At 36.0% G+C, this 24,176-nt stretch overlaps 8 protein-coding genes across 8 annotated transcripts; 7 read left to right on the plus strand and 1 right to left on the minus strand.

The window, feature by feature from the left end:
• Positions 1 to 1,112: 1,112 nt before the first annotated feature.
• Positions 1,113 to 3,992, plus strand: BX664DRAFT_57961 (uncharacterized protein). The gene is made up of 2 exons (XM_051549642.1): positions 1,113 to 1,254; positions 1,379 to 3,992. Exon 2 carries the CDS (start codon positions 1,387 to 1,389, stop codon positions 3,664 to 3,666), a length of 2,280 nt encoding a protein of 759 aa, XP_051402602.1. The 5' UTR covers positions 1,113 to 1,254; positions 1,379 to 1,386; the 3' UTR covers positions 3,667 to 3,992.
• A 571-nt stretch (positions 3,993 to 4,563) lies between these two features.
• Positions 4,564 to 6,167, plus strand: BX664DRAFT_258182 (kinase-like domain-containing protein; the record flags this gene model as incomplete). Its single annotated transcript, XM_051540542.1, has 5 exons — positions 4,564 to 5,067; positions 5,147 to 5,298; positions 5,357 to 5,432; positions 5,510 to 5,588; positions 5,653 to 6,167. 5 exons carry the CDS (start codon positions 4,564 to 4,566, stop codon positions 6,165 to 6,167), a joined length of 1,326 nt encoding a protein of 441 aa, XP_051402603.1.
• A 1,055-nt stretch (positions 6,168 to 7,222) lies between these two features.
• On the plus strand, positions 7,223 to 9,097 carry BX664DRAFT_323846 (Bestrophin, RFP-TM, chloride channel-domain-containing protein). The gene is made up of 5 exons (XM_051543715.1): positions 7,223 to 7,410; positions 7,569 to 7,581; positions 7,679 to 7,787; positions 7,870 to 8,805; positions 8,881 to 9,097. The coding sequence occupies exons 1-5, from the start codon at positions 7,319 to 7,321 to the stop codon at positions 8,988 to 8,990; spliced, it is 1,260 nt and encodes a 419-aa protein (XP_051402604.1). The 5' UTR covers positions 7,223 to 7,318; the 3' UTR covers positions 8,991 to 9,097.
• A 1,636-nt stretch (positions 9,098 to 10,733) lies between these two features.
• Positions 10,734 to 12,322, plus strand: BX664DRAFT_257050 (uncharacterized protein; the record flags this gene model as incomplete). The annotated part of the gene is made up of 3 exons (XM_051540488.1): positions 10,734 to 11,133; positions 11,386 to 11,633; positions 11,831 to 12,322. The coding sequence occupies 3 exons, from the start codon at positions 10,734 to 10,736 to the stop codon at positions 12,320 to 12,322; spliced, it is 1,140 nt and encodes a 379-aa protein (XP_051402605.1).
• A 513-nt stretch (positions 12,323 to 12,835) lies between these two features.
• On the plus strand, positions 12,836 to 14,168 carry BX664DRAFT_323849 (ribosomal protein S5 domain 2-type protein). Its single transcript, XM_051543716.1, has 6 exons — positions 12,836 to 12,895; positions 12,958 to 12,985; positions 13,066 to 13,312; positions 13,379 to 13,611; positions 13,689 to 13,774; positions 13,840 to 14,168. The coding sequence occupies exons 1-6, from the start codon at positions 12,893 to 12,895 to the stop codon at positions 13,975 to 13,977; spliced, it is 735 nt and encodes a 244-aa protein (XP_051402606.1). The 5' UTR covers positions 12,836 to 12,892; the 3' UTR covers positions 13,978 to 14,168.
• A 753-nt stretch (positions 14,169 to 14,921) lies between these two features.
• On the minus strand, positions 14,922 to 15,568 carry BX664DRAFT_239544 (uncharacterized protein; the record flags this gene model as incomplete). The annotated part of the gene is made up of 3 exons (XM_051540211.1): positions 14,922 to 14,980; positions 15,082 to 15,277; positions 15,473 to 15,568. Coding segments are annotated over 3 exons (351 nt in total), but the record flags the coding sequence as incomplete, so codon positions are not given.
• A 1,009-nt stretch (positions 15,569 to 16,577) lies between these two features.
• Positions 16,578 to 18,513, plus strand: BX664DRAFT_274384 (translation elongation factor EF-1 alpha). Its single transcript, XM_051541244.1, has 4 exons — positions 16,578 to 16,766; positions 16,843 to 16,901; positions 16,960 to 17,277; positions 17,371 to 18,513. The coding sequence occupies exons 2-4, from the start codon at positions 16,848 to 16,850 to the stop codon at positions 18,373 to 18,375; spliced, it is 1,377 nt and encodes a 458-aa protein (XP_051402608.1). The 5' UTR covers positions 16,578 to 16,766; positions 16,843 to 16,847; the 3' UTR covers positions 18,376 to 18,513.
• Positions 18,514 to 23,029: 4,516 nt separating this feature from the next.
• On the plus strand, positions 23,030 to 24,062 carry BX664DRAFT_323864 (uncharacterized protein). Its single transcript, XM_051543717.1, has 4 exons — positions 23,030 to 23,240; positions 23,332 to 23,414; positions 23,468 to 23,645; positions 23,755 to 24,062. Exons 1-4 carry the CDS (start codon positions 23,157 to 23,159, stop codon positions 23,929 to 23,931), a joined length of 522 nt encoding a protein of 173 aa, XP_051402609.1. The 5' UTR covers positions 23,030 to 23,156; the 3' UTR covers positions 23,932 to 24,062.
• Positions 24,063 to 24,176: the final 114 nt, after the last annotated feature.

Consider the following 24,176-nt stretch of genomic DNA (forward strand, 5'->3'; position numbering starts at 1 on the left):
TATACTCAAATTGACTCTTGATATGTTGAATGGCGTGTGGGGAATCCATCAGTGTGGCCGGTAGTTTAAGAAAGCTGATATCTCGTGACACTGACTTTGTGGAGACACACCATTTTTAAAAAAAGGCAATACAGCCAAAGCAAAGAAATGATGACAAAGAGTCTGGCAATGTACACGGGGTGGCAGTGGAGTTTTTGCTTGTTTATGGTATACATACTTTGCCTTAATATCTTTTTTTTTTTGTTCGCCGCCCTGAGCCACTTTCACCAACCTGACAGGCATAACCCATTTTCGCGAAGTTTGACCCATATTGAGAGTGGTGACCCATTTTCGACTAACCTGACCCAACCTAACTTTCTCGACTGAAAGGTAGATATTTTAGTTACTTATTTTTTTTTGTTTTTTTTTTTTTGAAGAACCACCTGTTTTCAAAACAAAAAGAAAATGATGATCCTTTTTTTTTATATAATCCTCCTTGTTTCTTTTTTTTTTTATGTTGTTTCATCATTGTAAATCATAATACAAAATAATAATAAAAATAATAATAATAATAAAAGAAAAGTTATTATATATAATAATATAGAATAAAGATAAAGAAGGAGGTTAATCACTTAATACTATCTATTTTATCATCATATATATAATAAAATGATAAAGGAGAGTACATATAAAAGAGTGAAAGAAAGGGGGGAGGAAGGAAATTTAAAACAGGGGAAAGCGGGAAAGAGTCGGTCAAGTCCGCAAAAACTGTACCGAGCAACCAGATTTTTTTTTTTTTTTTTTGACTGGGACCCCCCCAAAAAAAAGTATGTATATATTTCCTTTCCCTCCCCCCTTAATTTTCATAATTTTGTATATTGATAAAACCCATGATGTGTGATCTTTTCTTTTCTTTTTTTTTTCCCTTGAATTTTATATATATTTCTTTCTTTCATTTTCTTTTTTGATTTCTCTACCCTTTTTGTAAAAAATTCATTGCCACCTTTCCCCCCTTTTTTTTTGTCTATCATTTGGTGCCTAGGTGTCACGTTCTCTTTTTTTCTTTTTTTACATCCCACGCCCCACACACTCTTTTTTTTTTTTTTTTTTTGGTTTCCTTTTCTTCTCTTTTTTTTTTTTCGGTTCAGTTGTTGTTGGCCTTTTTGCTTCAATTCACAAAATCTTTTTTTTTTTATATAAAAACCTCTTCTTCTTTTTTTTCGAAAGATTGAACATAACAACAATAATACAATAACCACCAATCCCACTATTGAGGTAATTTATAACATAAAAAAGAAAAAAAAAAGATGATGAAACTAGAAAGATGAAAAAAAAAAAAAATAGAAAGTTCTGTGCGTTATCTAAATAGTGAAATTTGTTATGCTTATATCCAAAATAGTGTTTTGTATGTCCATATCGTCGACTGTTAGCAATAGTTACGCGAATAATAACTCTTGGCTTCAACCAAAAGAAGGATATGGGTTATCGTCATCACCCTATTCTTTACAGGAACAACAACAACAGCAACAACAACCACAAAAATTAACTTTACATACAAAGAAAGAAAAACCAATAATTGCGAACAAGACAATGATGGCAACACATAATGCTAATAGACGACCTAGTAAACAACAACAGAATCAAGAAGGATTTGCTCGTTCCACTGCAAGTAGTCGTTCACGCGCTGGTATGAAAACAGATGAAGACATTGGAATGAGTCAACGTGTTATTTATGAAGCCTTTGCTCAAGCTGAAAAAAAATTGGATACAAGTAATAGTAACACAACTAATAAAACTCAACAAGTACGCCGACCTTCTATTCAAACTGACCTTCGAAGAAAAAGTATGGCTGAAACAAGTTCCAAGCGACGTCCATCACGTGTAGGAGGAGGAATTGATTCAACTACAGCAACAACAACAACAACAACCAATACTATCCCAACGACTCAATCAAATGGTATGATGACACCTCCTCAACGTACTCGAGCTCATTCTTTAGCAGTTATATCTTCCACCAATACACGTCGCTCTTCTGTTGCTACTACAAATCACAACAATAAAAAAGTATCAGCAGAAGTTCGACATTCTCGAGTCTCTTCAAGACAATCTACAACAACAACAGCAACAACAACAAGAACAACAAAAAGGCAAACACCATCATCAGATGCTAGAATCAAGTCACCCAATATGAATATGAACAACAAACAAAATTCTCCTCTTTCTCTAGAACCCGAAAAGTCACATCATTCATCCACATGTTCCAATCTACCCGATCAACAAGCATCGTCTACATTACAATCTTCAGCAGGATGTCGATCACAACAATCTCATGGACCCATGTACTCAGCAGCACCAACGACAGATTCTACCATTTCATCCTCTTCTTTTAGTAATCAATCATCGGAACGACAAGAACCTGGATTGATTCGATTGGCAGATGCCTTACGTGATTCATTAATAGTAGAACGACAAAAAGCAAAACGAGAATTGGCTTTACATATGGATCCATCATTACCAGCATCGTTTGAAGGAGGACGAAATGAAAATGATGACATTGAAGGTCATCAACGCAACAATAATGAATTACGAACAAGAACCCAATTGGATCAACCTATAGGAGATAGTGCTCGTAGTGACAATAATGACGATGACGATACTCGACTTGTTACAAAAAAGACATTTCCCTTCTCTCGACAAAAACAACAAAATAACAATAGCACTGCAGGAACTTTATCATCTGCCGATATCATTTATCATGCCAAACGCCGTCTTAGTAATAATATCAATAGTGGCACAACTCATCAAGACCACAGTCACGATCAAGAAAAGAAAAAGAACAAGGAGAAAACAAATGCTATGACCGGAGTCGACCTCCCTTTGCGTCACCATGATCCGATGACATCCACAGCATCACCAGAAACGCGCATGGCTACACAAACCCAATTGGAAAGACGTGCCTCCTTACTAGCGTATGTGCGTCAACGTACTGGCACAACTAACAACAACAACAACAATGATCATCGATCCTCACCTTCTTCCAATAAACCATCGTCATCCCCTTCTCCTGGTTCATCTCCAGATACACCCACAACATCCACTTCTTTTGCAAGACATCATCAAAAACGACCCACTTCATTGTCAACTTCAAGAAGACCTTCCTCTACTGTGAGTACGAAATCATCGCATCTGACTCAACCATCACCTCATCAAAGTCCCGTACCACAAAGGAAAAAAAGTATTCAGCAACAGAAGCAACAAAACAATGTCATCACTCCTTCTTCCTGTACGCCTACCGGTAATGCAACATCTACAGTGCGATTACGGAAAAAGTCAATGGTTGGTACAAATACCGCAACTACAACGTCCACTACTACTACTACTGCTACTACTGCTACTACTGCTACAACTCCTACAGCTCTAACTCGTCGTCGCAGATCAAGAACTGAAAGCTTGAAAGAAGGTATACCTACATCACCATCCATTCATGCAACTACCACCACCAATCCGACGAATGGGAATAATACATCAACAAGGACGAGGAAAAAAAGTATGGGGCTTTCTACTCAAGATATCCCTCAGAAAACAACAACAGCAACAACAACAACATCAACAACGAAAAAGCTCACGGCACCTCCTACTTATACTAGAAAACGTGGAAAGGTAAATAACGATAGATATTTTGGGTAATCGTTTTTTAATTCTTTTTTTTTTTTTTGTTGGAAATATTAGACACTTCCTGGAAGCTTGGCCAAACCACCTGTATTACAAACTGTGACTTTACCACCAATGAAAGTGGAACCGATTCAATTAGAATTACCGAAAAAGAAATCTAATGGTCGCACCAGCCATCGAAGCAATGAAGCAACAAACGATAGTGGAAGTAGTGTAGAAGGTGAAGATGAAACACATAGTGAAAGTGGTGAAGAGATCAAATTACGAAGACGGATTGGTCGAAAGGAACACCAAAGACGATCAAGTACAGTGACAACACCTCATAAAAAGAAGCCAACAACAGCCATTACACCCGAAAACAATACCAATCATCCCATGATTTCTAATCGACGACCTAGTATGCCTCAATTGACGACAACCAAACCATCCAGTCGCAAATTATCTATTTCAGTGGCAAGTAAAGGTGGGTTGTTTTCTTATGCAGACACAACGAATCAAGGTCCTTCCTCTCCAGGCTTATCAACACGTTCTTCAAGAAAGCAAACAAACAATACTCAGACTTCTCATCATGCCATTCTTTCGCATCGTAAAAATTCTTTGGGAAATAACTTACCATCTACAACCAATATCATCCTTCCTCAACAAGATCATCAGGATACCATCTCATCTACAGAAAAAGGTAAAAACGGAAGAAAGGAATATGTATATATCATTTATGACTTATTATTATTATTATTATTATTATTATTATTATTTAAAGGTGTAGACCGTACAAGAGCCATGAGTTTACATGAAAAACTTCAAGCCATGGTGGCACAACATACATTACAAAGTAACCATGGTGGTATGACAACAACACCAGATGAAGCCAGTTTGAAACGTGGGACAAGGAAAAGTCAAAATTATGATACAATGGATGAAAAATACCAAGATCATCGATTTCGGACCAATCGATTATCTGAACCATTTTTATTTTCATCTTCTCAACATCAAGGTGGGTTTGGTGTATCGAAAAGTCCTCATACTGCCCTTCAACTATATGGTCCTTGTTTATCTCCTTTTGAAAAACAAGAAATTCAAGATTATGAAGATATTTATTTCGTGGGTCCTTATGCTAGCAAGATCCAAGCGCCACCACCACCACCACCACCACAATCAGGACAAAAGAATAATAACAATAATAATAATTACGGTTATGATGATGAACGTGGAGATTATTTGATTGTTAGACGTGATCATCTGGCTTATCGATATGAAGTTTTGGAAGAATTGGGTCGTGGTTCTTTTGGACAGGTGGTGAAATGTTTTGATCATAAAACAAATACATCTGTGGCCATCAAATTGATTCGAAACAAGCGTCGATTCCATGAACAAGCATTGATGGAGGTTAAAATCTTGAAAGATCTGGTTACTTGGGTAACGTTTTCATTTAGTTGAAAAAAAAAAAAAAAAAAAAAAAAAAAAACTCATCCGTGTTCTTTTCATTTTATTATAGGATCCTGAAGATGCACATCACAATGTACGCATGACTGATTACTTTTACTTTAGAAATCATCTCTGTATTGTATGTGAATGTCTCAGTATCAATTTGTATGAATTTATCAAGAAATATGAATACAAAGGTTTTACTGTCAGTCTGATTAAAAGGTAATGAAAAAAAAAAGTTATGACATGATCCTATAATATTAAATTTATTCTATTCTAGGTTTGCCCTCCAATTATTACGTTCACTATGTTTGTTGTATGATCATGGCGTTATTCACTGTGATTTGAAACCAGAGGTAAACTACTCAACTTTTAAAAAACCAAGGGAACAAAAAAAAATTCCGTTTATTCATTCATATAATACTTTTTGCAGAATATCCTATTGAAACATCCTGCAAAGAGTACCATCAAAGTGATTGATTTCGGTAGTAGTTGTTTTGCCAATGAAAAAAGTAAGTAAAAGAAATATATATTAAGAAAGCCTCATTCAAACTCTCTCTCTTTTTTTTTTTCTAGTGTATACATATATTCAAAGTCGATTTTATCGTGCACCTGAAATCATTCTGGGAACGACATACGACACAGCTATTGACATGTGGAGTTTTGGTTGTATTCTTGCAGAACTGTACACTGGTATTCCCATCTTCCCAGGTGAGACGGAACAGGAACAATTAGCATGTATTATGGAAATTCTTGGGGTACCTGACCCGTCTTTGATTCATCGTTGTTCGCGTCGTAAATTATTCTTTGATGCCCACAATCGCCCCCGTCCAGTCATCAACTCTCGAGGTAAACAACGCCTTCCCAACGCCAAGTCTTTGGCCAGTGTACTCAGGTGTCATCATCAAGAGCCCTTGTTTTTGGATTTCATTGAACAATGTCTACAATGGGACCCCGATCATCGTTTGACTCCTTATGATGCCTTGCAACATCCTTGGTTCACCTCAAGTTCCAAACCCTCTGTCACCGCCACTCCTACTATGATGCCCACCGCAACTGCAAATACCTCGAATACCACTGCAATGACTTGAAACACATCTACAATGGATTCCAACTTTTTTTTCTTACCTACTGAAACTATACCCCCCTTTATTTGTTTGCTTTTTTTTTCTTTTTTTCTTTTTATCACTTCTTTTTGTCTTAATAAACATGGGTTTCTGTAATGTCCCTCTCTAGGTTGATTTATTTACAATATACCTTTTCGGATTATCATTCTACCTTTGATAGAGAGTGGTTGATGATGCATTACGTTGAATTAGGAAAGACATAAATTTTATCATCAGCTTAAATTAGATCCAATTTTCTTGAAAGTAAAAGTGATATTTGTTAAGCACAACTTGGCTATAGCCTTGTGAAGTCTGGAAAACACTTTGACCTTTTTTTTTTTTAGCTTCATCAGGCTTGCAGGTAGAGACTGTATGATAATGGTTTCTTTTTTTATACTATCAAGAGTAGAATAAAAATATAATATATTGTTGATAATTATAAGTATAAAATTTTGATTATGGAGTAAGGTGGTAATGGTAAAAAGAATAATTGAATTCTATAACGGAAGAAAAGAGGTGGTAAAAAGGGACTAAGCGAAATTTTGGCCTTCCTCCGCTTTTAATGATAACTTTAGTTTACATGATTTTGATTTATTATTACACCCAATAAACATCTCTTTTGTATACTACTGTCATCATCTACGAACCAATTTTGTCGCATAACCTATTACAGTTGTCGCAAAGCAGTTACATATGTATGCATGTACCAAAACCATTTTGGCATGTGCCAGAAAAAAAAAGATTCACTACAATTCATTTGCACATAAACTTTTTTTTAATTCACATGTTACAAAAAATCCGGCCAAACGAACAGAAAACCCCAGCAGATGTATTCATCAACCGCATTTGCCATGCATGATCTGATTGGCCATTTTCTCTTTTTGTACGCCCTTCTCGGTCCTTTTCCTTACATGAACATGTACTCGTTGTTCAGAACAACATGGTTGTACAAGGTAAAAGTTTTTTTTTTGTATACTCTGATGTCATACTTGGTCCCCCCTTCTTCTATCCTCCTAAGCCTTACTTTCTTCTACAATTCTTTTTTTTTTTTTTCTCTATTTCTCCCTTTTTCTTAGTGTATCTCCTTGTACTGATTTTACTCATCATCAAACTTTGACGAGAGGAAATAAAAAAAAATGTTGAATTATGTGCTTGAATGTGATGCGGCACCAAAGGAGCATAGATCCAGATGGCTACGAGATTTAGCAGCCTACCCTGATCATTTACGGTAAGTAACAAACAATAAGACAACAAAAAAAAAAAAATTATGTTGATATAAAAAGTGTGAATCAATTTCAATCGTTTCTTGGAGTGCTAAACTTTACTTTTATCTATATCAACATTCATGTATGATTATTTTATTTTGGGTCACCGAAAAAAAAAAAGGTTACGAGGATCGGTAAAGCATTTTTTTTTTTTTAAAAAAAAAGAAAGAAGTAACTGAGTAAATTATAATTTTTCTGACATTATTTGTTTGTTTCACTATGAATATGTAGGTCGTCCCTGACATTTTCCCATTGATTGTCTTGACAATGACTTACGGGTATGTTATTGCTCATGCTTATAAGTGGGGACTTGAATATATCGCAATCAGCAATTCTGTTGGTAATGATATTTGAAAAAAGAACACAACAACAATGATTCTTATTTTTTATTTTTTTATTTATTTATTTATTTTAATGATTAGTACCGGCACTTAGTGTAGTATTAGGATTGTTACTTGCATTCCGAGCTAATACGTCCTATGCAAGATACTATGAAGGACGTCAATTATGGGAAACATTGACAAGTCATGCACGTAATTTATCCCGTTTAGTCTGGTTATCTATTCCTGAACGTAATCAAAATGATCATTTGGAAAAAATGCGATGTATGAAATTGATTCTTGCCTTTGCTGTGGCAACGAAACATCATTTACGACATGAATATGGAGTGGATTATTACGATTTGGATTATCTTTTGCCTCCCCATTGGATCCCCGCGGCCACAGCCGATGATAATGATGATAATAATCCAAACAAAATGGTTTTATTACCAAGAGGTTACTTCCCTCAAACAACAAACGAGAGAGGTATGAATCATCATCAACAACAACCATCAGAGTATGAATGGAAACCACAATATGGTGGTGATGATCCTTTTGATAAAGTCAATCGTCCTATTCATTCAAGTGAATCCTCCACCATTGATTCGTCGGCATCCTCCGTCAAGTCCTCCTCTTCCAAAAAACATCATCATCATCATCATCATCACCATGTCTTCTCAAGTGATGAAGATTTACCTGATGATGTGATGCTAGCCAACATGTCATTACCTTTAGAAATCATTTACCGAGTTAGTTTGTATTTCGAACAGGCTAAAACCAGTGGCAAAGTCGATGCTATCTTCTCTAGTGTAATGATTTCTCATATGAATTCTTTAAATGATTGTTTGGCTGGTCTAGAACGATTGATCGATACTCCCATTCCTAAAGCTTATAATATTCATTTGAAACAATCTCTTTGGTTATACTTGTTGGTCATGCCCTTCACCATTGTGGCCGATCTTGGTTGGTGGCTCATACCTACAGTGGTGATGAATTCCTTTATCTTGTATGGTATTGATGCCATTGGTGCTCAAATAGGTAAAAAAAAAAAAAAAAAAAAAAGGAATGACATTTGAGATCATTTTCTCAATTGAATATCTTTGTTTCAAATAGAAAATCCATTTGGATATAATGGAAATGATCTCCCATTGAATGAATTCTGTGATCAAATTCGTAAAGAAATTGAATTCATTGTCCATCATATACCTTGTGAAGTTCTTTAATTAGTTTTCTGAATTGCAAATATGAATTCAGCAAAAATCAAATGCGTAAAATGAACTAATCACTTGTTTCCCTCCTTCTCAATAAATAAATAACCCTTTTTTTTTTTGGTTCTCCCACTTTCGCGTGATATTTCTTTTTTTTTTTTTTGGCGATTGTCAATTATTTACCTTCTGGATAAGGTTGATGGAGTCTTTCCCCACAGAGAGCCGAATATATATAAGTAATATAGAGACTCCTGTTTTCCCGCTATTAATTACGTCATCCCTCATCATAGATTTATCATCATTAAAAATTATCGTAAATATTACCCATTATCAGTTATCACCAATCATCTGTTATTATTATTATTATTATTATTATTATTATCATAGTATAAAATGTATAGATTCTATCTGTCTCCTTCATTAGAAAAAGCAGATCTACCTTTTTATCCTACTTCCCGTGTACTCCGCGTTTCCCCTTTTTTAGAACATTCCGAGCCAATCAAACATCACTGTTACTACATACACAAAAAAAAAAAAGCAAGTTTTCCGCCTTTTTAACTAACCCTGCTTTCTGGGAACTTTTTTTTTATTTTCATTCCATCCAAAAGAATTCTTACTCCTAAAACAAGACAAACTATCAAAAAGAAAGAGGAGTAAAATAATATATATATATCATAACTATTCTTCATTCAAATACAAAATAATACCAAAAAAAACAGGTTGATCACAGAGAAAAAGAAGGTTTTCCTTTCAATATAAATGAGCTTGTAGTACAAGAGCGTAGTTAAAAAGTCCAAATAATAAAAAAAAAAAAACGGACTTTTTTTGTTTATTGAAATAGATGACGAATGGATGAATTCAAGGGAAAAAAAATCTAAAGAAAGTAATAAATAGATCGACAAGAAGAAGAATAAGAAGAAGAAGAATATAATCTATTTCACCAAAGAAAGAAGGTTACCGATCAATCATACTCCTGATAGTAGATTTTGATCGGAAAACCCGTCTTTCTCCCCTCTCTTTTTTTTTTCTCGCTCGCTAGCTTACCATATCAGGTACGCGACCAAAAAAAAAAAAAAAAAAAAAAAAAGCAGTGTAAATGGTTGGTTCGGTTCCAAAGGTAATACCATTTTTTTTTAAGGTTTTTGTCCGAAACGTCATTCATCCACTAGTATAGCTTATTTGGTGCCGCCCTGAGTTTCGGCGGGTACTCAAATCCCATGGGTTAAGGTTTGTTTTTTTCGTTTTTCGTTTTTCCTTTTTTTGGTCGGAAGATGCCCCGGGTTGGTTTGGTCAGGTCAATCTTTTTTTTTTTTCACTATTCAATAAATATATTTTCTTTTCTCTCTTCCCCCTTTTTTTTTTCTTTTCCTTTTGTTCTTTTCTCCCATTTTCTTCTTTTCCTTTTACTTTTTTTTTTCCTCCTATTTCCTTTTTTTTTCTTCCTTTCCCCACCCTCCTTTTTCTTTTTTTTTCTTTATTTTTATTTTTACGTTCTGCGTGTGAGCACTTCGTGTAGTGTGTGAGCGTGTGTGTGTTGTCTCTCTCTCTCTCTCTCTCTGTGTGTGTGTTTTCCATTTGTATTTTCATTTGTTTACAGTGGACATTTTTATTTCTTTCCGTCTCCACTCCTTGATTCAAGTAAGTGTAATAAACAAATCCCAAGGGAAAAATTTACATTTTCCTTTTTTTATTTATTTTCTAGACCATCAGCCCAAGTTATATTATTTGGCTCAGTATTTCCATCAAATGACGTCCGAAATGACCAATCGCAAAGTGTCCTTTTCAAGTTCAACTACAGAACTCTCCAATCAACAACAACAACAACAACAACAACAACAACAACAACATAATCATCATCGGAATGTTCTAGTCCAAAGATGTTCCACACCAAGATCATGTGATCCATGCAAACGGAAAAGAAAAGTATGTAATGGGCAAAGACCGTGTGGTCACTGCACGGACAATGATAAAAAGGAAGGTTGCGTTTACAGCGTGGTGTCTGATCATGCGCGCAGTGTCTTCACCACCTCCACTGCACGTCGTCTTAGTTCCGGATCTGCTTGTGAAACATGTCGTCGACGTAAAACCAAATGTGATGGAGGATCACCTTGTGGATATTGTGCTGCCAATCAACTTGAATGTTTAAATAATTCAGAACGTCGGAAAAGATCCTTGGCAAATATACATCATCAAAATTCGACAACTTTAAATCTAAACAACAATAATCAATCTACAACAAATAATAATAATAACAATAATAATAATACTATCATCAATAATAATAATAATAATAATCAACCTTTATTTTCTTCACCTTTATCTAATTCGACATCGAATCATACCACACATTCATTTCCTGCTGTTGCCACTACTACCTCTGTTTCAAGTGGTACAACACCTTCATCAACAGTAGCCACTGGTGGCGATGGAAATGAAGCAATGGATCGTATTGAAGATCGATTAAGAAGAATTGAAAAATTGATGACAGCATTTACTCCAAGTCCATTATCACAAACGCAATCTTTTGATGATAGGCCACAACAACAGAAAACAAGACCTAATAGTGGAGGAGGGAGTGCTTTCCGTAAACTTTCAACACCTTTATCTTCCTCTCCTCAATTTGTTCGTCCTCACCGTCACTCTGTACAAGGTATTTCAGTAGCCAAGGAACAAGTTGAATTAAGAACAGCTTTAGCTATGTCAAGAAAAAATGGTAAATAATAAAAAAAAAAAAAAAAAGGGCATTAAATATCATTCGCCAATGACTTACCCTGATTTATTTAGGATCTGATCGGTATCCAAGCCCTCCAAGTAGTCGACCTAAACATCATCATCATCATCATCAACAACAACAGTCACCTCCACAACCAACTTTATCACCTAAAGCTAGGCAACCTTCAACACAACTTGCATCGTCCATGTTAAATTTAACTTTATCACCATCATCGTCCACTTCTTCCACTACATCACAATTACAACAACAACAACAACAACAACAACAACAACAACAATATCATTCATTTACTTCTTTATCTACATCACCTTCTCAACCGTTTGGATTCCATCCTCCATCATCACCACCCTCAACATCGGTTTTATTCCAACAACAACAACAACATGATCAACATCAAGATTTTATTCATCGATCACCTAGTCCTGAAGGAGGTGATTGGAAATCACCAATTCCAAGCTTAATGGATCAATTATCTACTCGTACATTTACAACTCAAGCCATGGATTATAGTCTTCATTATCCTATTTACCCTTTAACCCCTCCTCCTTCTGTTTCTCCATCTCAACAGCAACATCAACAACAACAGCAATATGACCAACAACATTATCAATAGATATATTCACAAAAAAAAAAAAAAAAAGTAGGGAAAGTGTTTGATTTGTTTTAGTTGATCTTTTAAAATCATCTTTTTCTTTCTATAATCTATTCTTATATTATTATTTCTTATTGTTCTTATTTCCCTAGTTATTCATTTGTTATTCTTTTTATTTCATATTTTTCTCAAATACTCCTTCTCTTACTAATGACTTTTTTTTTTTTCATTGTATGAATTAGACTAAATCAGTGAATCAATAAAAAGACATTCATTTCATACCCTCTGATATAATAATTATTCAACAACAAAAAAAAAAAGATATCTTTTCTTTTTCTAATGATTTATTGAGTCAAAAGTAGATTAGATTATTGATGAATTGAAAATAAATCATTATCATTCATCATAAGCATTGTTCCTTTTTTTTTTTTTGGACAGCGGTATTTCAACATATAGTCTCAAGCCACGGGCTGGTGGTGATTGAAGTAAAAAAAGAAAAGGGAAACTTTTTTTTTATTTAAGCAGCTTCTTTTTTTTTTTTTTCTTTTCTCCTCATTGAATATATAATCAATTCAACGATAATAATATAACATGGTAAAATGAATAGAATATGAATATAAAAATTTATTTTTTAACATTTCATTTCTTTATTTTAGTCACGCTTAGAATTACTGACACCTGAAGGTAAAAGTGTAATATAATTAATTTCATTCCTAACTCTTTCTCATTATATATATATATATATATATATATGATAAATATAGGTCTTCGTATCGATGGTCGACGGGCAAATGAATTACGTAAAATCACAGCAAAAACATCAGTATTTAGTCAGGCAGATGGATCAGCGTATATCGAACAAGGCAACACCAAATGTCTTGTAGCCGTGTATGGACCTCGTGAAGCTCGTCGTCGTCAACAAACTTTGGCTGATCGTGCTATCATCAATGTAGAATTCAATGTTGCTCCATTCAGTACAAGTGAACGCAAAAAACGATCGAAATCTGACAAGTAAAAAAAAAAAAGTTGAAATAATACAATAGATATAATGACTTATTTTTTATTATTTGTTATTAGACGATCTCTTGAATTAGCTACATGTATTCGCCAAACTTTTGAACCCGTGATTCAAACCAATCAATTCCCTCGATCACAAATTGATGTTTATATTCAACTATTCCAACACGATGGTGGTGTTCTTCAGTCTTGTATTAATGCTACCACTATGGCTTTAATTGATGCTGGGATTCCCATGCTTGATTTTGTCTGTGCTTGCTCTGCTGGATGTATTGAAAAGGTGCCTGTTTTAGGTAATTGAAAAAAAAAATACATTTGAATAATCTCTTTCACTCATCAACAGAATCCTATTTTTTTTTTTTTTTTTTAGATTTGAATAATCTTGAAGAATCAGCTGATACACCAGAATTGACATTAGCAATGTTACCAAGAACAGGCAAAGTGAATTTAGTCGAGGTAAAAAGAAATAAAGAATGAAAGAATAACAAATCATCTGATATGGACACTTTTGGATGTACTAGTTGGAATCTCGTTTGCATATTGAACAATTGGAAAGTGTGATGGATCTAGCCAAGGATGGATGTATACAAATCAATGAAATGTTAGACAAGGTTATTCGACAGAACATGGATCATTTGATGGGCAGAATGAAGGCATAGTTATGTATAGATTTCATAGTTATGTATAGATTTAGCCTATCTTTTTCCCACCTTTTTTTTTCAATAAAAAAGAAATTGAATCATCATCATTTTTATTTCAAGCAAATTATTATATAAATAAAATAAGATACAGATGATCATACGGTGTTTATGATGAAGAAAACGTTCAATAATGACAATCGTAAAAAAAAAAAAAAAAAAAAAAAAAAAAAAAAAAAAAAAAAAAAAAAGAATGGATATAATATGACCTTATTTCCGTCGACATTTTATCAGGATTTATTTTCATATAGTTGAATATTACAAAACGAGCGAAACATGTATTTCAGATTTGTTCAAAGAAGTTAATGTCACTGTTGGTTCTCATTCATGTAGCCAAAGAATAAGAAAAATGATTGGGTCACCTTGTTTTCAATCTCAAGTCAACATTTGAAAAAAGTGTACAGTGTTTCCAGCATTAGTTGTCGCCCAAGGAGATGTCAGGGTATCCTAATGTTCAAATGTAAAGTATAAAGACAATGTAAAAAGACAGGAAGAGACGTAAAAATAGTTTATTGAATGTAATGATAAAAGAATCAAATCATATAAAAAAAAATAGAAGAGAGGGTAAAGATAAAGTAAAAAGGGAGATGAATAAAATAGGTATATACACTAAAGATTGTTTTCGGTTCTGGTTTTCTTGACACGGTGTGTAGTTGGCGTAAAAAAGATTTCATGGTGGAGGGTGGGCGGAGGAGTGACAGCAGAGACATCGATGACCTCACGAAGTCGATCTACCTTTCGTCGTTCTTCCAGGGAGTATTCGGCCTTCATACCTAGTTGCAATGTAAAATGCTTTGATATTTTCAGTCAGTCAATGATTCCTTTTTTGGAGGGAGGGGGGAAGGGGATACCTTATAAGCAAAGAGAAGCCGCAGCGTATTCTTGAATTCAAGTAAGCCATTTCCAGAGGTAGGGATCGTCAGAATATCAATGATCTTTGCAACATACACACCATGATGAGCAACTAAACAATAGAGATAACCGGAGCTGTCTATGCCACGTATAAAAAAGCGATTAATTCATTAATCAATCATTCAAATCGTTGATGCGTCGTGATAAATATACCTATCCAGTCCATTGCGAGGAGGGAATCGATCTTCTTGTTGAGTCCTTGGAGGTGGTTGAGGATGGCACTGTTGACACGCAGATTTTTGCACTGTTGGGTGATGGCATTGGAGGTAGTGACAGAGGGTTTCTTAAACTCGTTGCTCGATAGTTTCAAGTCCTTGGTATCCTTGCCATAGCGTATCAATAGGTCTATCTTCCGCCCACAAAGTTCACGATCCGTAGACGATGCGCCAAAAACAATGTCATTGTATTGTCGTTCGTGTTTAGAGCGATCACAGGCTGTTCCTCCACTACCACAACATCAAGAGTAAAATCGTGAGTCCCAGTTGCAATTAGTTCCCCTCCTTCCATTTCTTTTTTTCATTGCCACTTACTCCGCCAACTTGACATGCATGTCACGGAACATGAAGTCCAAAATAGTAGCAACGCGTCTGTAGATGGTGGTTTCGGAATCATCTTGCTTCCTGTCATTCAACGTTTCAAGTCTACAGTCAAAAAAAAAAAAAAAAAAAAAAAAAAAAAAAAAACTACAATACCTGATTGCCCAACATTTACATACGTAAAGCGCTGTTCGTGATCACACACTGCCATCAAGCTCATCGAGAAATTGTTTTTTCTGTCACGATAACTTTCACCACTACGAGCAGGTTTGTTAATCTTGACTAACTTGCCATCCATAGCTCCAATGACACCAGGAATACGTTGTCCAGCACTGATACGTGGATTATCGACGCCTAGGAAACCACTTACCACTTCATTCACTGATTCCCCTTGTGGCCACTTGATCTTGTCAGAATGAACATCTATCATCGCTGTCAGGAACCGCATAGTAAAATTATTATACGATCCTTGAGAGTATCCCATCTGATTTCTGAACATTCGATAACCATAGTGGGTGTTTGCAAATCGCCAAAGAACACAAGCAATCTGTACCTCAGGATCGGTCGAATTTTCCGTTTCATAGACAGGATGATCACGTAAGGAGTTGACCAGTCAAACAAAAGACGGTTTTCGGAGACAGTAGTTCCTATAATAACTCAAGTCACTAGTATCATAGCGTAAAAAAGGATGGACATCATGCCAATAGCCGAACGTACGTGGAATTACACCGTTACTTGCGCCATTGTTTTCAAACAATCACTGAGAAGTGAAAAAAAAGAACGGAGACGTTCTCAAGACAACCTCTAATTCGAAATCGTTTGACAAGATGCCGTTACTATGTAGACAACTGGCCATGAGAACCGACAACAGTATCTCAAAGTAACTTTCCATTCTTTTGCGCATAGAATCTGGAACAAGAGCTACATTCGTTTGTGTGTTGTTGGTATTGTCGTTATTTTCGTTATTGTTGTTATTGATGGTGGGATTCATGTTGGTTGATAAAGGTAAAAAGAAAGCGAAGAGAAAAAAGAAATAAAGGGAGACAGAAAAAAAAAAGGAAGACGAAAAAAAAAAAGACTTTATTCACCATATTTCTCTTTCTATTCATTTTTGTATATTCTCTTTTTGGTATAATCAATACAACGCAAATCACCCTTTTATCTCGGCCAAGTCAAAACCGAAAAGGCAACAAAAATCCAGGCATCGTTTTTTTAGAAATCCGACATCATCGGTATAGACCTTTCATTTACCAATTTTTTTTTATTTCTTCCCCTCCTTTTATATATCACTTACAACAAAAGGTAACATAATCATCCATTTATCCATCCATCCATCCATCCATAGAATATAATTAATCATAACTTTATCATTTTCTAGTCGCCATGGGTAAAGAAAAGACTCACGTTAACGTCGTTGTCATCGGTCACGTCGATTCCGTAAGTGATTGTTCATTATTTTATGATGAATTACTAAATTCAAACATATTTGATATAGGGTAAATCCACTACTACTGGTCACTTGATCTACAAGTGTGGTGGTATTGACAAGCGTACCATTGAAAAGTTCGAAAAGGAAGCTGCTGAACTCGGTAAGGGTTCCTTCAAGTACGCCTGGGTTTTGGACAAGCTTAAGGCTGAACGTGAACGTGGTATCACCATTGATATTGCTCTCTGGAAGTTCGAAACTCCCAAGTACCACGTTACTGTCATTGATGCTCCTGGCCATCGTGATTTCATCAAGAACATGATTACTGGTACTTCTCAAGCTGATTGTGGTATTCTTATCATTGCTGCTGGTACTGGTGAATTCGAAGTAAGTAAAAAAAAAAAAATAATAATAATAAAATAAAAAAGAGAATGAATGTATTTATTTATTTTTATTTTATTTTATTTTATTTATTCATAGGCTGGTATCTCCAAGGATGGTCAAACCCGTGAACACGCTTTGTTGGCTTTCACTCTCGGTGTCCGTCAATTGATTGTTGCTATCAACAAGATGGATTCTACCAAGTGGTCTGAAGCTCGTTTCAACGAAATCATCAAGGAAGTTTCTGGTTTCATCAAGAAGATCGGTTTCAACCCCAAGTCTGTCCCCTTCGTCCCCATTTCTGGCTGGCACGGTGACAACATGTTGGACGAATCTACCAACATGCCCTGGTACAAGGGATGGAAGAAGGAAACCAAGGCTGGTGAAAAGTCTGGTAAGACTCTTTTGGATGCTATTGATGCCATTGATCCCCCTACTCGTCCTTCCGACAAGCCTCTCCGTCTTCCTCTTCAAGATGTGTACAAGATTGGTGGTATTGGTACTGTCCCCGTTGGTCGTGTCGAAACTGGTATCATCAAGGCTGGTATGGTCGTCACCTTCGCTCCTGCTAACGTGACCACTGAAGTCAAGTCTGTTGAAATGCATCACGAACAATTGGCTGAAGGTCTTCCCGGTGACAACGTTGGTTTCAACGTCAAGAACGTTTCTGTCAAGGATATCCGTCGTGGTAACGTCTGTTCCGACTCCAAGAACGATCCTGCCAAGGAATCTGCCTCTTTCACTGCTCAAGTCATTGTCCTTAACCATCCTGGTCAAATCGGTGCTGGTTACGCTCCTGTCTTGGATTGTCACACTGCTCACATTGCTTGTAAGTTCGCTGAATTGTTGGAAAAGATTGATCGTCGTTCCGGTAAGAAGCTCGAAGATGCTCCCAAGTTCGTCAAGTCTGGTGACTCTGCTATCGTCAAGATGATTCCTTCCAAGCCCATGTGTGTTGAAGCTTACACTGATTATCCTCCTCTTGGTCGTTTCGCTGTCCGTGATATGCGTCAAACTGTTGCTGTTGGTGTTATCAAGGCTGTTGAAAAGGTTGACAAGGCTGGTAAGGTTACCAAGGCTGCTACCAAGGCTGGTAAGAAATAAATCTTTTGATTTATTTTTCTTCCACTTTTATTAGTTTATATTAGTTTTATTCATTTGTACTTAGTTTTTCTCATTTTTCTTCTCCATAATAAAGAAAAAAAAAAAAGAGGAAGGATTTTTCTTCTTTTGTTACAATAATTATCTTTTTTTGTATTTCTGTAATTCGACTTTTTCTTTTCTGTTTGAAAGTTGGCCATAGCAAACCGTATTTCCCTTTTTTCGAGAGTGGTTTTTTTGAGACACCGTTTTTTTTTTCTTTACAAAAGTAAACAGGATTGCTCCGCTCACGACTTTTCTGACTGGTTTTTCACAACTTTTTGCGCCACACAACTTTTTGCGCACGACTTTTTGCGCACGACTTTTTGCGTACAACTTTTTGTGCACAACTTTTTGTATCTTCCCGTTTAAAGACACTCGTACAAAAGACATCTTTATTATTATATTCCAATACAAAGGAAATAATTTTTACTATCTTTCGTGTATAATAAAACCTCTTCTCTGTGTGTTAAAGCATCGAATTATTGTATTCAAATTTATTACACTAAATGAAATGTTTTAAGAAAGTAAACGCATTATACTTACTTTCGCTTCTTTCTAAATTCCTCTTTTTTGTTCTCTCTTTTTCTTTTAGGCGCTCTCAGGATTAAACGTATCTTCTTTGCTGTTGCTGTTCGAGGTGTGACTGGAGAGGACGGTGAAGAAGATAGTGGCGATACATATGAAAATGGAGATTCCGATAACATGGGAGATGATGGAGAAGGGGACGATAAGTGTGGAGAAGGGGACGATAAGTGTGGAGAAGGGGACGATAAGTGTGGAGAAGGGCACGATAAGTGTGGAGAAGAGGACGATAAGTGTGGAGACACGGATAGATGTGTGGATCGTGGTGGTGGAGAAGGTACCCGTTTGAAGGAAGATAGAGATCGTATTAGTGGTGAAAACGATAGTTGTGGAGATGGTACTGTAGAGGATGGGGAAGAACGTAGCGGCGAAACATAAGAAAAGGAAGATTCCTGAATTGACGTGGGAGATGATGGAGGAGGAGGTGATAAGTGTGGAGACGTGGACAAACGTGTGGATCGTGGCGGTGGTGATGCTGATTTGCTTGGATATGATGACAGCGATCGAGATGATGGCGATGATTTCGTATAATTCGGAGCAGGATATTCTACAAGTTTATAGAATACATAGATTGTGTTTACCACTTTACCATGTATTTTTTTACCATTTATGTTTTTCATTCTTCCTGCCATGTTGTCCGCTATATATTTCTTTCCGTCTACGTTCATGTAAGAGTAAAAATGGCCACCAATAGCCGATTGTGCTAAAATTCTGCCGCAGATTTCATAGTAGTTGTAATCTATAACGACGCTTTCAGGATAGTCATACTGATCTTCATTTGATTGTGATATTATTGCATCATTGATGGTAAGGAAGCTTGCCGGAAACAGTACTTCACCCTGTCGATATTTGTCCTTATTGAATAGTATTCCAACTGGTTCGTCATCCTTTTTCCGTATGACTTCGAATGCTTTGATTGACCGATGATCATTGAAAATGACAGAGAAATATTCTTGCAAAGGGCCATCATCTGTTATTGCATGATATACAAGTTGGCAGTCTGAAAGGTTGTGCTTTTCGAACCCATTTTCCCATAAGTACTCCCTTGCAAATTTTGTTCCTAGGACAAATTGCTCTTTCTCGGAATACTTTTTAAGTATGCTGATGAAATAAGAGATTCCTTTTTCATCTGCGTCATAAGGCAATACGTTTGGTAGGATAATCCTAAGTACGATCTCAATGACACAATCAATGTAACAGGAGTTGCTTTCCCACCGAGCCAAAGAAAGCTTGTCGTCATTTTTGTTTTCGCTGTCATTTATCCTGTCAACTACCGACTTTCGTATTTGCTTTTGTTTCTTCGTTGGCCGACCTTTGGGTTTGATATTTTGGGGCAGAATGAGTTGACGACTAACTGATGGCATTACTTCCTTGGGACCACTGTCATCGATGATGTTTTGAACTATCACAGACACCTTGCTAACTACCTCATTTAGCGCAGAAGTTGGGAGCTTTTCCAATAAGCTACGAATATTGTCCATGGCAGCTTCGTGATCAACGATCAAACCGGTTTCCAGTGTTATGTGGGAGCTTCCTATTTCTAATAAGCAGAAACGGTAGGGTCAGAATACATTATCGTAATTATACTGTAATATAAAACAATATATGCTGTAATTGCAAAAGAATGACTGTGAAGCTATACCTTCTTTCTTCAAATGCCAGAACATGTCTATATCGTCAGCTATCAGTACGCCGGGAAGAGTATGTTTGCATAAAAGTCCATAGCTGCTACGAGCAGCACAATTACATTCAGATTCTTCACCAACAGTATCTCTCTTTCGATATTCATTGTAAAGTAAATTCAGCGCGAAATGAGATATTTTCCCTACTATGTCCTTGAAATATTTTTCTTCATAGAGATTCACTGGACTGGACTCCATTTCAAATTCAAACCTAATCCTCTGTTCCCGAAACTAACATAAGAAGAAATGGGATTTATATTCACTTTACTACAAAAAATTTTGATGATATGGAGTTGGTACTGTAGTTTACCTGATCAGTGAGCCACTGCCCCACCTTTCCTGCCAAACTGCCTACACTCATCTTCCTTGCAAGCATTGTCTTTAAAGACGAATGAGCACTTTCTGCCCTTTGGGTTGTCCTTGTTCCGTAGTGCCTTACGGTTTCACACCACGGTCCTCCCCACTTGTGCTTGATAGATAAAAGCCTTTTTTACAAAATAAAGTAAAGCAACGTTAAATATATCACTATGATAAAGCAAGAACCATAACGGTACTTACTGATCGAGTTGCTTTCGCAGTTTTATGTTATTTAGTGATAAATCGAAAGTTGATAGGAGCACCTTTGTGTTGTTGACAAAGTTGTCCTTGTCCTTGTCGTAAAAGAGCATGTTTATCACCGATCTACATTTTACTTCCTTCCCTTTGTCCTAATTTGGTAATGAACAAGACTATAGTTACCGCACAATTGGAGTAATCAGTACTGTACTTACGTGTTGGCCATTTTCATTTCTAAACGATCCTTCATAATTTTTTCGGAAGTTGTTCGAAATGTGCCAAACACACAGCATGTGATGGCATTCAGGGAAGGTCGTTTCGATTGCTTTTTCGAGTGCCACATCCTGATCGGTGACAATGATCTGCAATAAATAAAAAGAAATTAGTCTTTACTCTCCTTATCGTCTCATACATAAGTTACCTTCGTGTTGATGTCGTTCTTTCCCCATACTGCATTTTTAAAAGTTTCGAGCGCCCAGGCGTAGTTGCTTTTCACTTCACTGACCATCAGGATGGTCGCAGCAACGAAGGTTGTCAAACGATCCTTCCCCAGGTTGGTGAAGCCAACGATGTTGACGAGTGGCAACTTCAGATCGTTGGTATTGTATGTGGCGTCAACCAGCAAAACCTCCCCAAAGCGTCTCGTAAAGTCGACCGCCTGATGATGCATTATTAAGATGGCACGAAAGGCACCAGACTTGCCCACCTTCACATCGATAAAGAAGCCATCTTCCTCCATTCTATTCAACTTCTTTACCAACTTTTCATCCTGGCTGCTATTGTCGTTTTCCTCCTTTCCCATGCGTTGCTTGATGTTATAAACATCTTTAGCAGTGGTAATAATTTCCTTGTCTTTACGCATGGTGGCAACGATCTTTGATGGCTCAACCCCTGAATCCAGCATGCTGACAATAGTCTTCTTCGATTCATCGCCTAATCTTCTTGCTGAGGGAATTATTGAAGCTGTAATAAACGCATTGGTAATCGTGGGATGGCCATGTTCCTCGATAGATTCCATGTTAAATTGGTTGACGTTACTGGCGTCAATGACCAATCCCCCATGAAGATTGATCTTCGAGATGCGCCATTCTTCTTCTACCTTTTTTGCATACACTTTCCAGGAACAAGTTTCAGTAAGTTTGCTTGTTCTTCCCACACGAATTCTTTTCTCAGGGTCCACATTATTCTTATATCCATATCTATGTCGGCAGTAAAAGTACACGGTTCCATTGGTATTGTTAAATGACCTGGTGACTCCGAAGCCATTTTTTTGGGCGAAACGCCTAATGTCGGTATCAATGCTTTCCTTATCAGAGTATTGTCTACCAATGAGTGCCTGACTGATCATTTTAACGAAATTGAGGTGAATAGTATAATAAAATGTAAAAACTATGAAGAAGAGATGATATAACGATTCTCACGCAGGATATAGAGTATGACGAAAATTTGAACCTAAAAAGTTGTAAACAAAGGCTTGTACACAATACTCTTCTTTATTCATACCAAAAAGGTTGCTCTCTTCTCTACTTATCATTGTAATGAAAAAAATGATACAATAAATTTCATGTACTGTAGCATCAAACTTTTTGCATAAAACGTTTTGCATAAAATGTTGTGCGCAAAAAGTTGTGCGCAAAAAGTTGTACGCAAAAAGTTGTACGCAAAAAGTCGTGCGCAAAAAGTCGTGCGCAAAAAGTTGTGTGGCGCAAAAAGTTGTGAAAAACCAGTCAGAAAAGTCGTGAGCGGAGCAATCCTGAAAGTAAAAACGACTCCTATTTTTTTTTTTTTCGTTTTTTTTTTTTTTATATTTCTTTTTTCTTCTTCTTCTTCTTGTTGTTGTTGTTGTCGTTATTACAACCATCATCTACTGAAAAATATACTGAACTATACCTATAGACGATACCACTCAGTATTCCTTTCTTGATGACTCAACCAACAGAAAGTAAGAAAAGACGACGACGATGGGGCGATGACGAAACAGATGCTCTTATAATAGGATGTATGAAGGTATCAAGTTTCTTTTCTTTCTCTCCTTTTTTTTTTTTCTTATTAAAACATACTAACCTCTTTTCTTATATAAAAACTCTCTCTCTTCTAGCATGGTGTTGGAAATTGGCAAGCTATTATCAAAGACCCTACACTTACTTTTGATCGACGGTCTGCAGTAGACTTAAAAGACAGGTAAATAATACTTTTATAAAGAAAGATGAATTTAAATACTTTTGTGGAAATAGATTTCGAACGATATGCCCTAAACGTGAATACCAACACCTTTATACCCAGCAGAATATCTCTACGTATTATCTTGCTTTTAACACTACTGAACAAATACCTGTTCACCGAAAAAAACGACGTATGCGACGACCATTTAATGAAGAAGAAGATCAAGCCTTATTGAAAGGTGTTGAAAAGGTAAAAAAAAAAAAAAAAAAAAAATCTTTCATGATTTTGTCTTTTTATTTTGTTTTTTTTTTTTTTTTTTGTTTTTTTTTTTTTTTTGTTTTTTTTTTTTTTTTGTTAGTACGGTGTATCATGGGCATGTATTGCAAAAGATCCTGATTTAAATCTTTCCCATAGAAAAGGAGGGGATATTCGGGATAGATTCCGCAACAAATACCCTGATCGATATGAAGCACTTGGTCTTAGTTTGAAATCAAGCAAAGTCAAAAAGGATTCAAGTCAACAAGAAGAAGAATAACAACAGTGGCAGTTGTCTATGGTAGGACACGTGCAACCTATCATGATTCCCTTTAGATTAGAATCTCCTTAAATTTTTAGCAGTAATAGTATCAATCATTTAAATAAAGGTGTATCTTGACAAAAAAAAAAAAATGGTTATATGAAAATTACAGTGATATAATGGATAGAGATTTTATTTTTATTTTCGTATATATATATATATATATATATATATATATATACGTATGTGTGATAATAGAATGC

The sequence above is a fragment of the Halteromyces radiatus genome (genome assembly GCF_025201355.1).
Source record: "Halteromyces radiatus strain CBS 162.75 chromosome Unknown BX664scaffold_2, whole genome shotgun sequence".
NCBI lineage: Eukaryota > Fungi > Mucoromycota > Mucoromycetes > Mucorales > Cunninghamellaceae > Halteromyces > Halteromyces radiatus.

Bases quoted from the DNA above. Each gene is read 5' to 3' on its own strand.
- BX664DRAFT_323846 (XM_051543715.1), top strand. From the start codon at position 7,319: ATGTTGAATTATGTGCTTGAATGTGATGCGGCACCAAAGGAGCATAGA. The intron at 7,788-7,869 runs GTAATGATATTT...TTTAATGATTAG, and splicing joins CGCAATCAGCAATTCTGTTG to TACCGGCACTTAGTGTAGTA. The intron at 8,806-8,880 runs GTAAAAAAAAAA...TGTTTCAAATAG, and splicing joins TGCCATTGGTGCTCAAATAG to AAAATCCATTTGGATATAAT.
- BX664DRAFT_57961 (XM_051549642.1), top strand. From the start codon at position 1,387: ATGTCCATATCGTCGACTGTTAGCAATAGTTACGCGAATAATAACTCT.
- BX664DRAFT_323864 (XM_051543717.1), top strand. From the start codon at position 23,157: ATGACTCAACCAACAGAAAGTAAGAAAAGACGACGACGATGGGGCGAT. The intron at 23,241-23,331 runs GTATCAAGTTTC...TCTCTCTTCTAG, and splicing joins TTATAATAGGATGTATGAAG to CATGGTGTTGGAAATTGGCA. The intron at 23,415-23,467 runs GTAAATAATACT...TTGTGGAAATAG, and splicing joins GCAGTAGACTTAAAAGACAG to ATTTCGAACGATATGCCCTA.
- BX664DRAFT_323849 (XM_051543716.1), top strand. The intron at 13,612-13,688 runs GTAATTGAAAAA...TTTTTTTTTTAG, and splicing joins TGAAAAGGTGCCTGTTTTAG to ATTTGAATAATCTTGAAGAA. The intron at 13,775-13,839 runs GTAAAAAGAAAT...TGGATGTACTAG, and splicing joins GCAAAGTGAATTTAGTCGAG to TTGGAATCTCGTTTGCATAT.
- BX664DRAFT_274384 (XM_051541244.1), top strand. From the start codon at position 16,848: ATGGGTAAAGAAAAGACTCACGTTAACGTCGTTGTCATCGGTCACGTC. The intron at 16,902-16,959 runs GTAAGTGATTGT...TATTTGATATAG, and splicing joins TCATCGGTCACGTCGATTCC to GGTAAATCCACTACTACTGG. The intron at 17,278-17,370 runs GTAAGTAAAAAA...ATTTATTCATAG, and splicing joins CTGGTACTGGTGAATTCGAA to GCTGGTATCTCCAAGGATGG.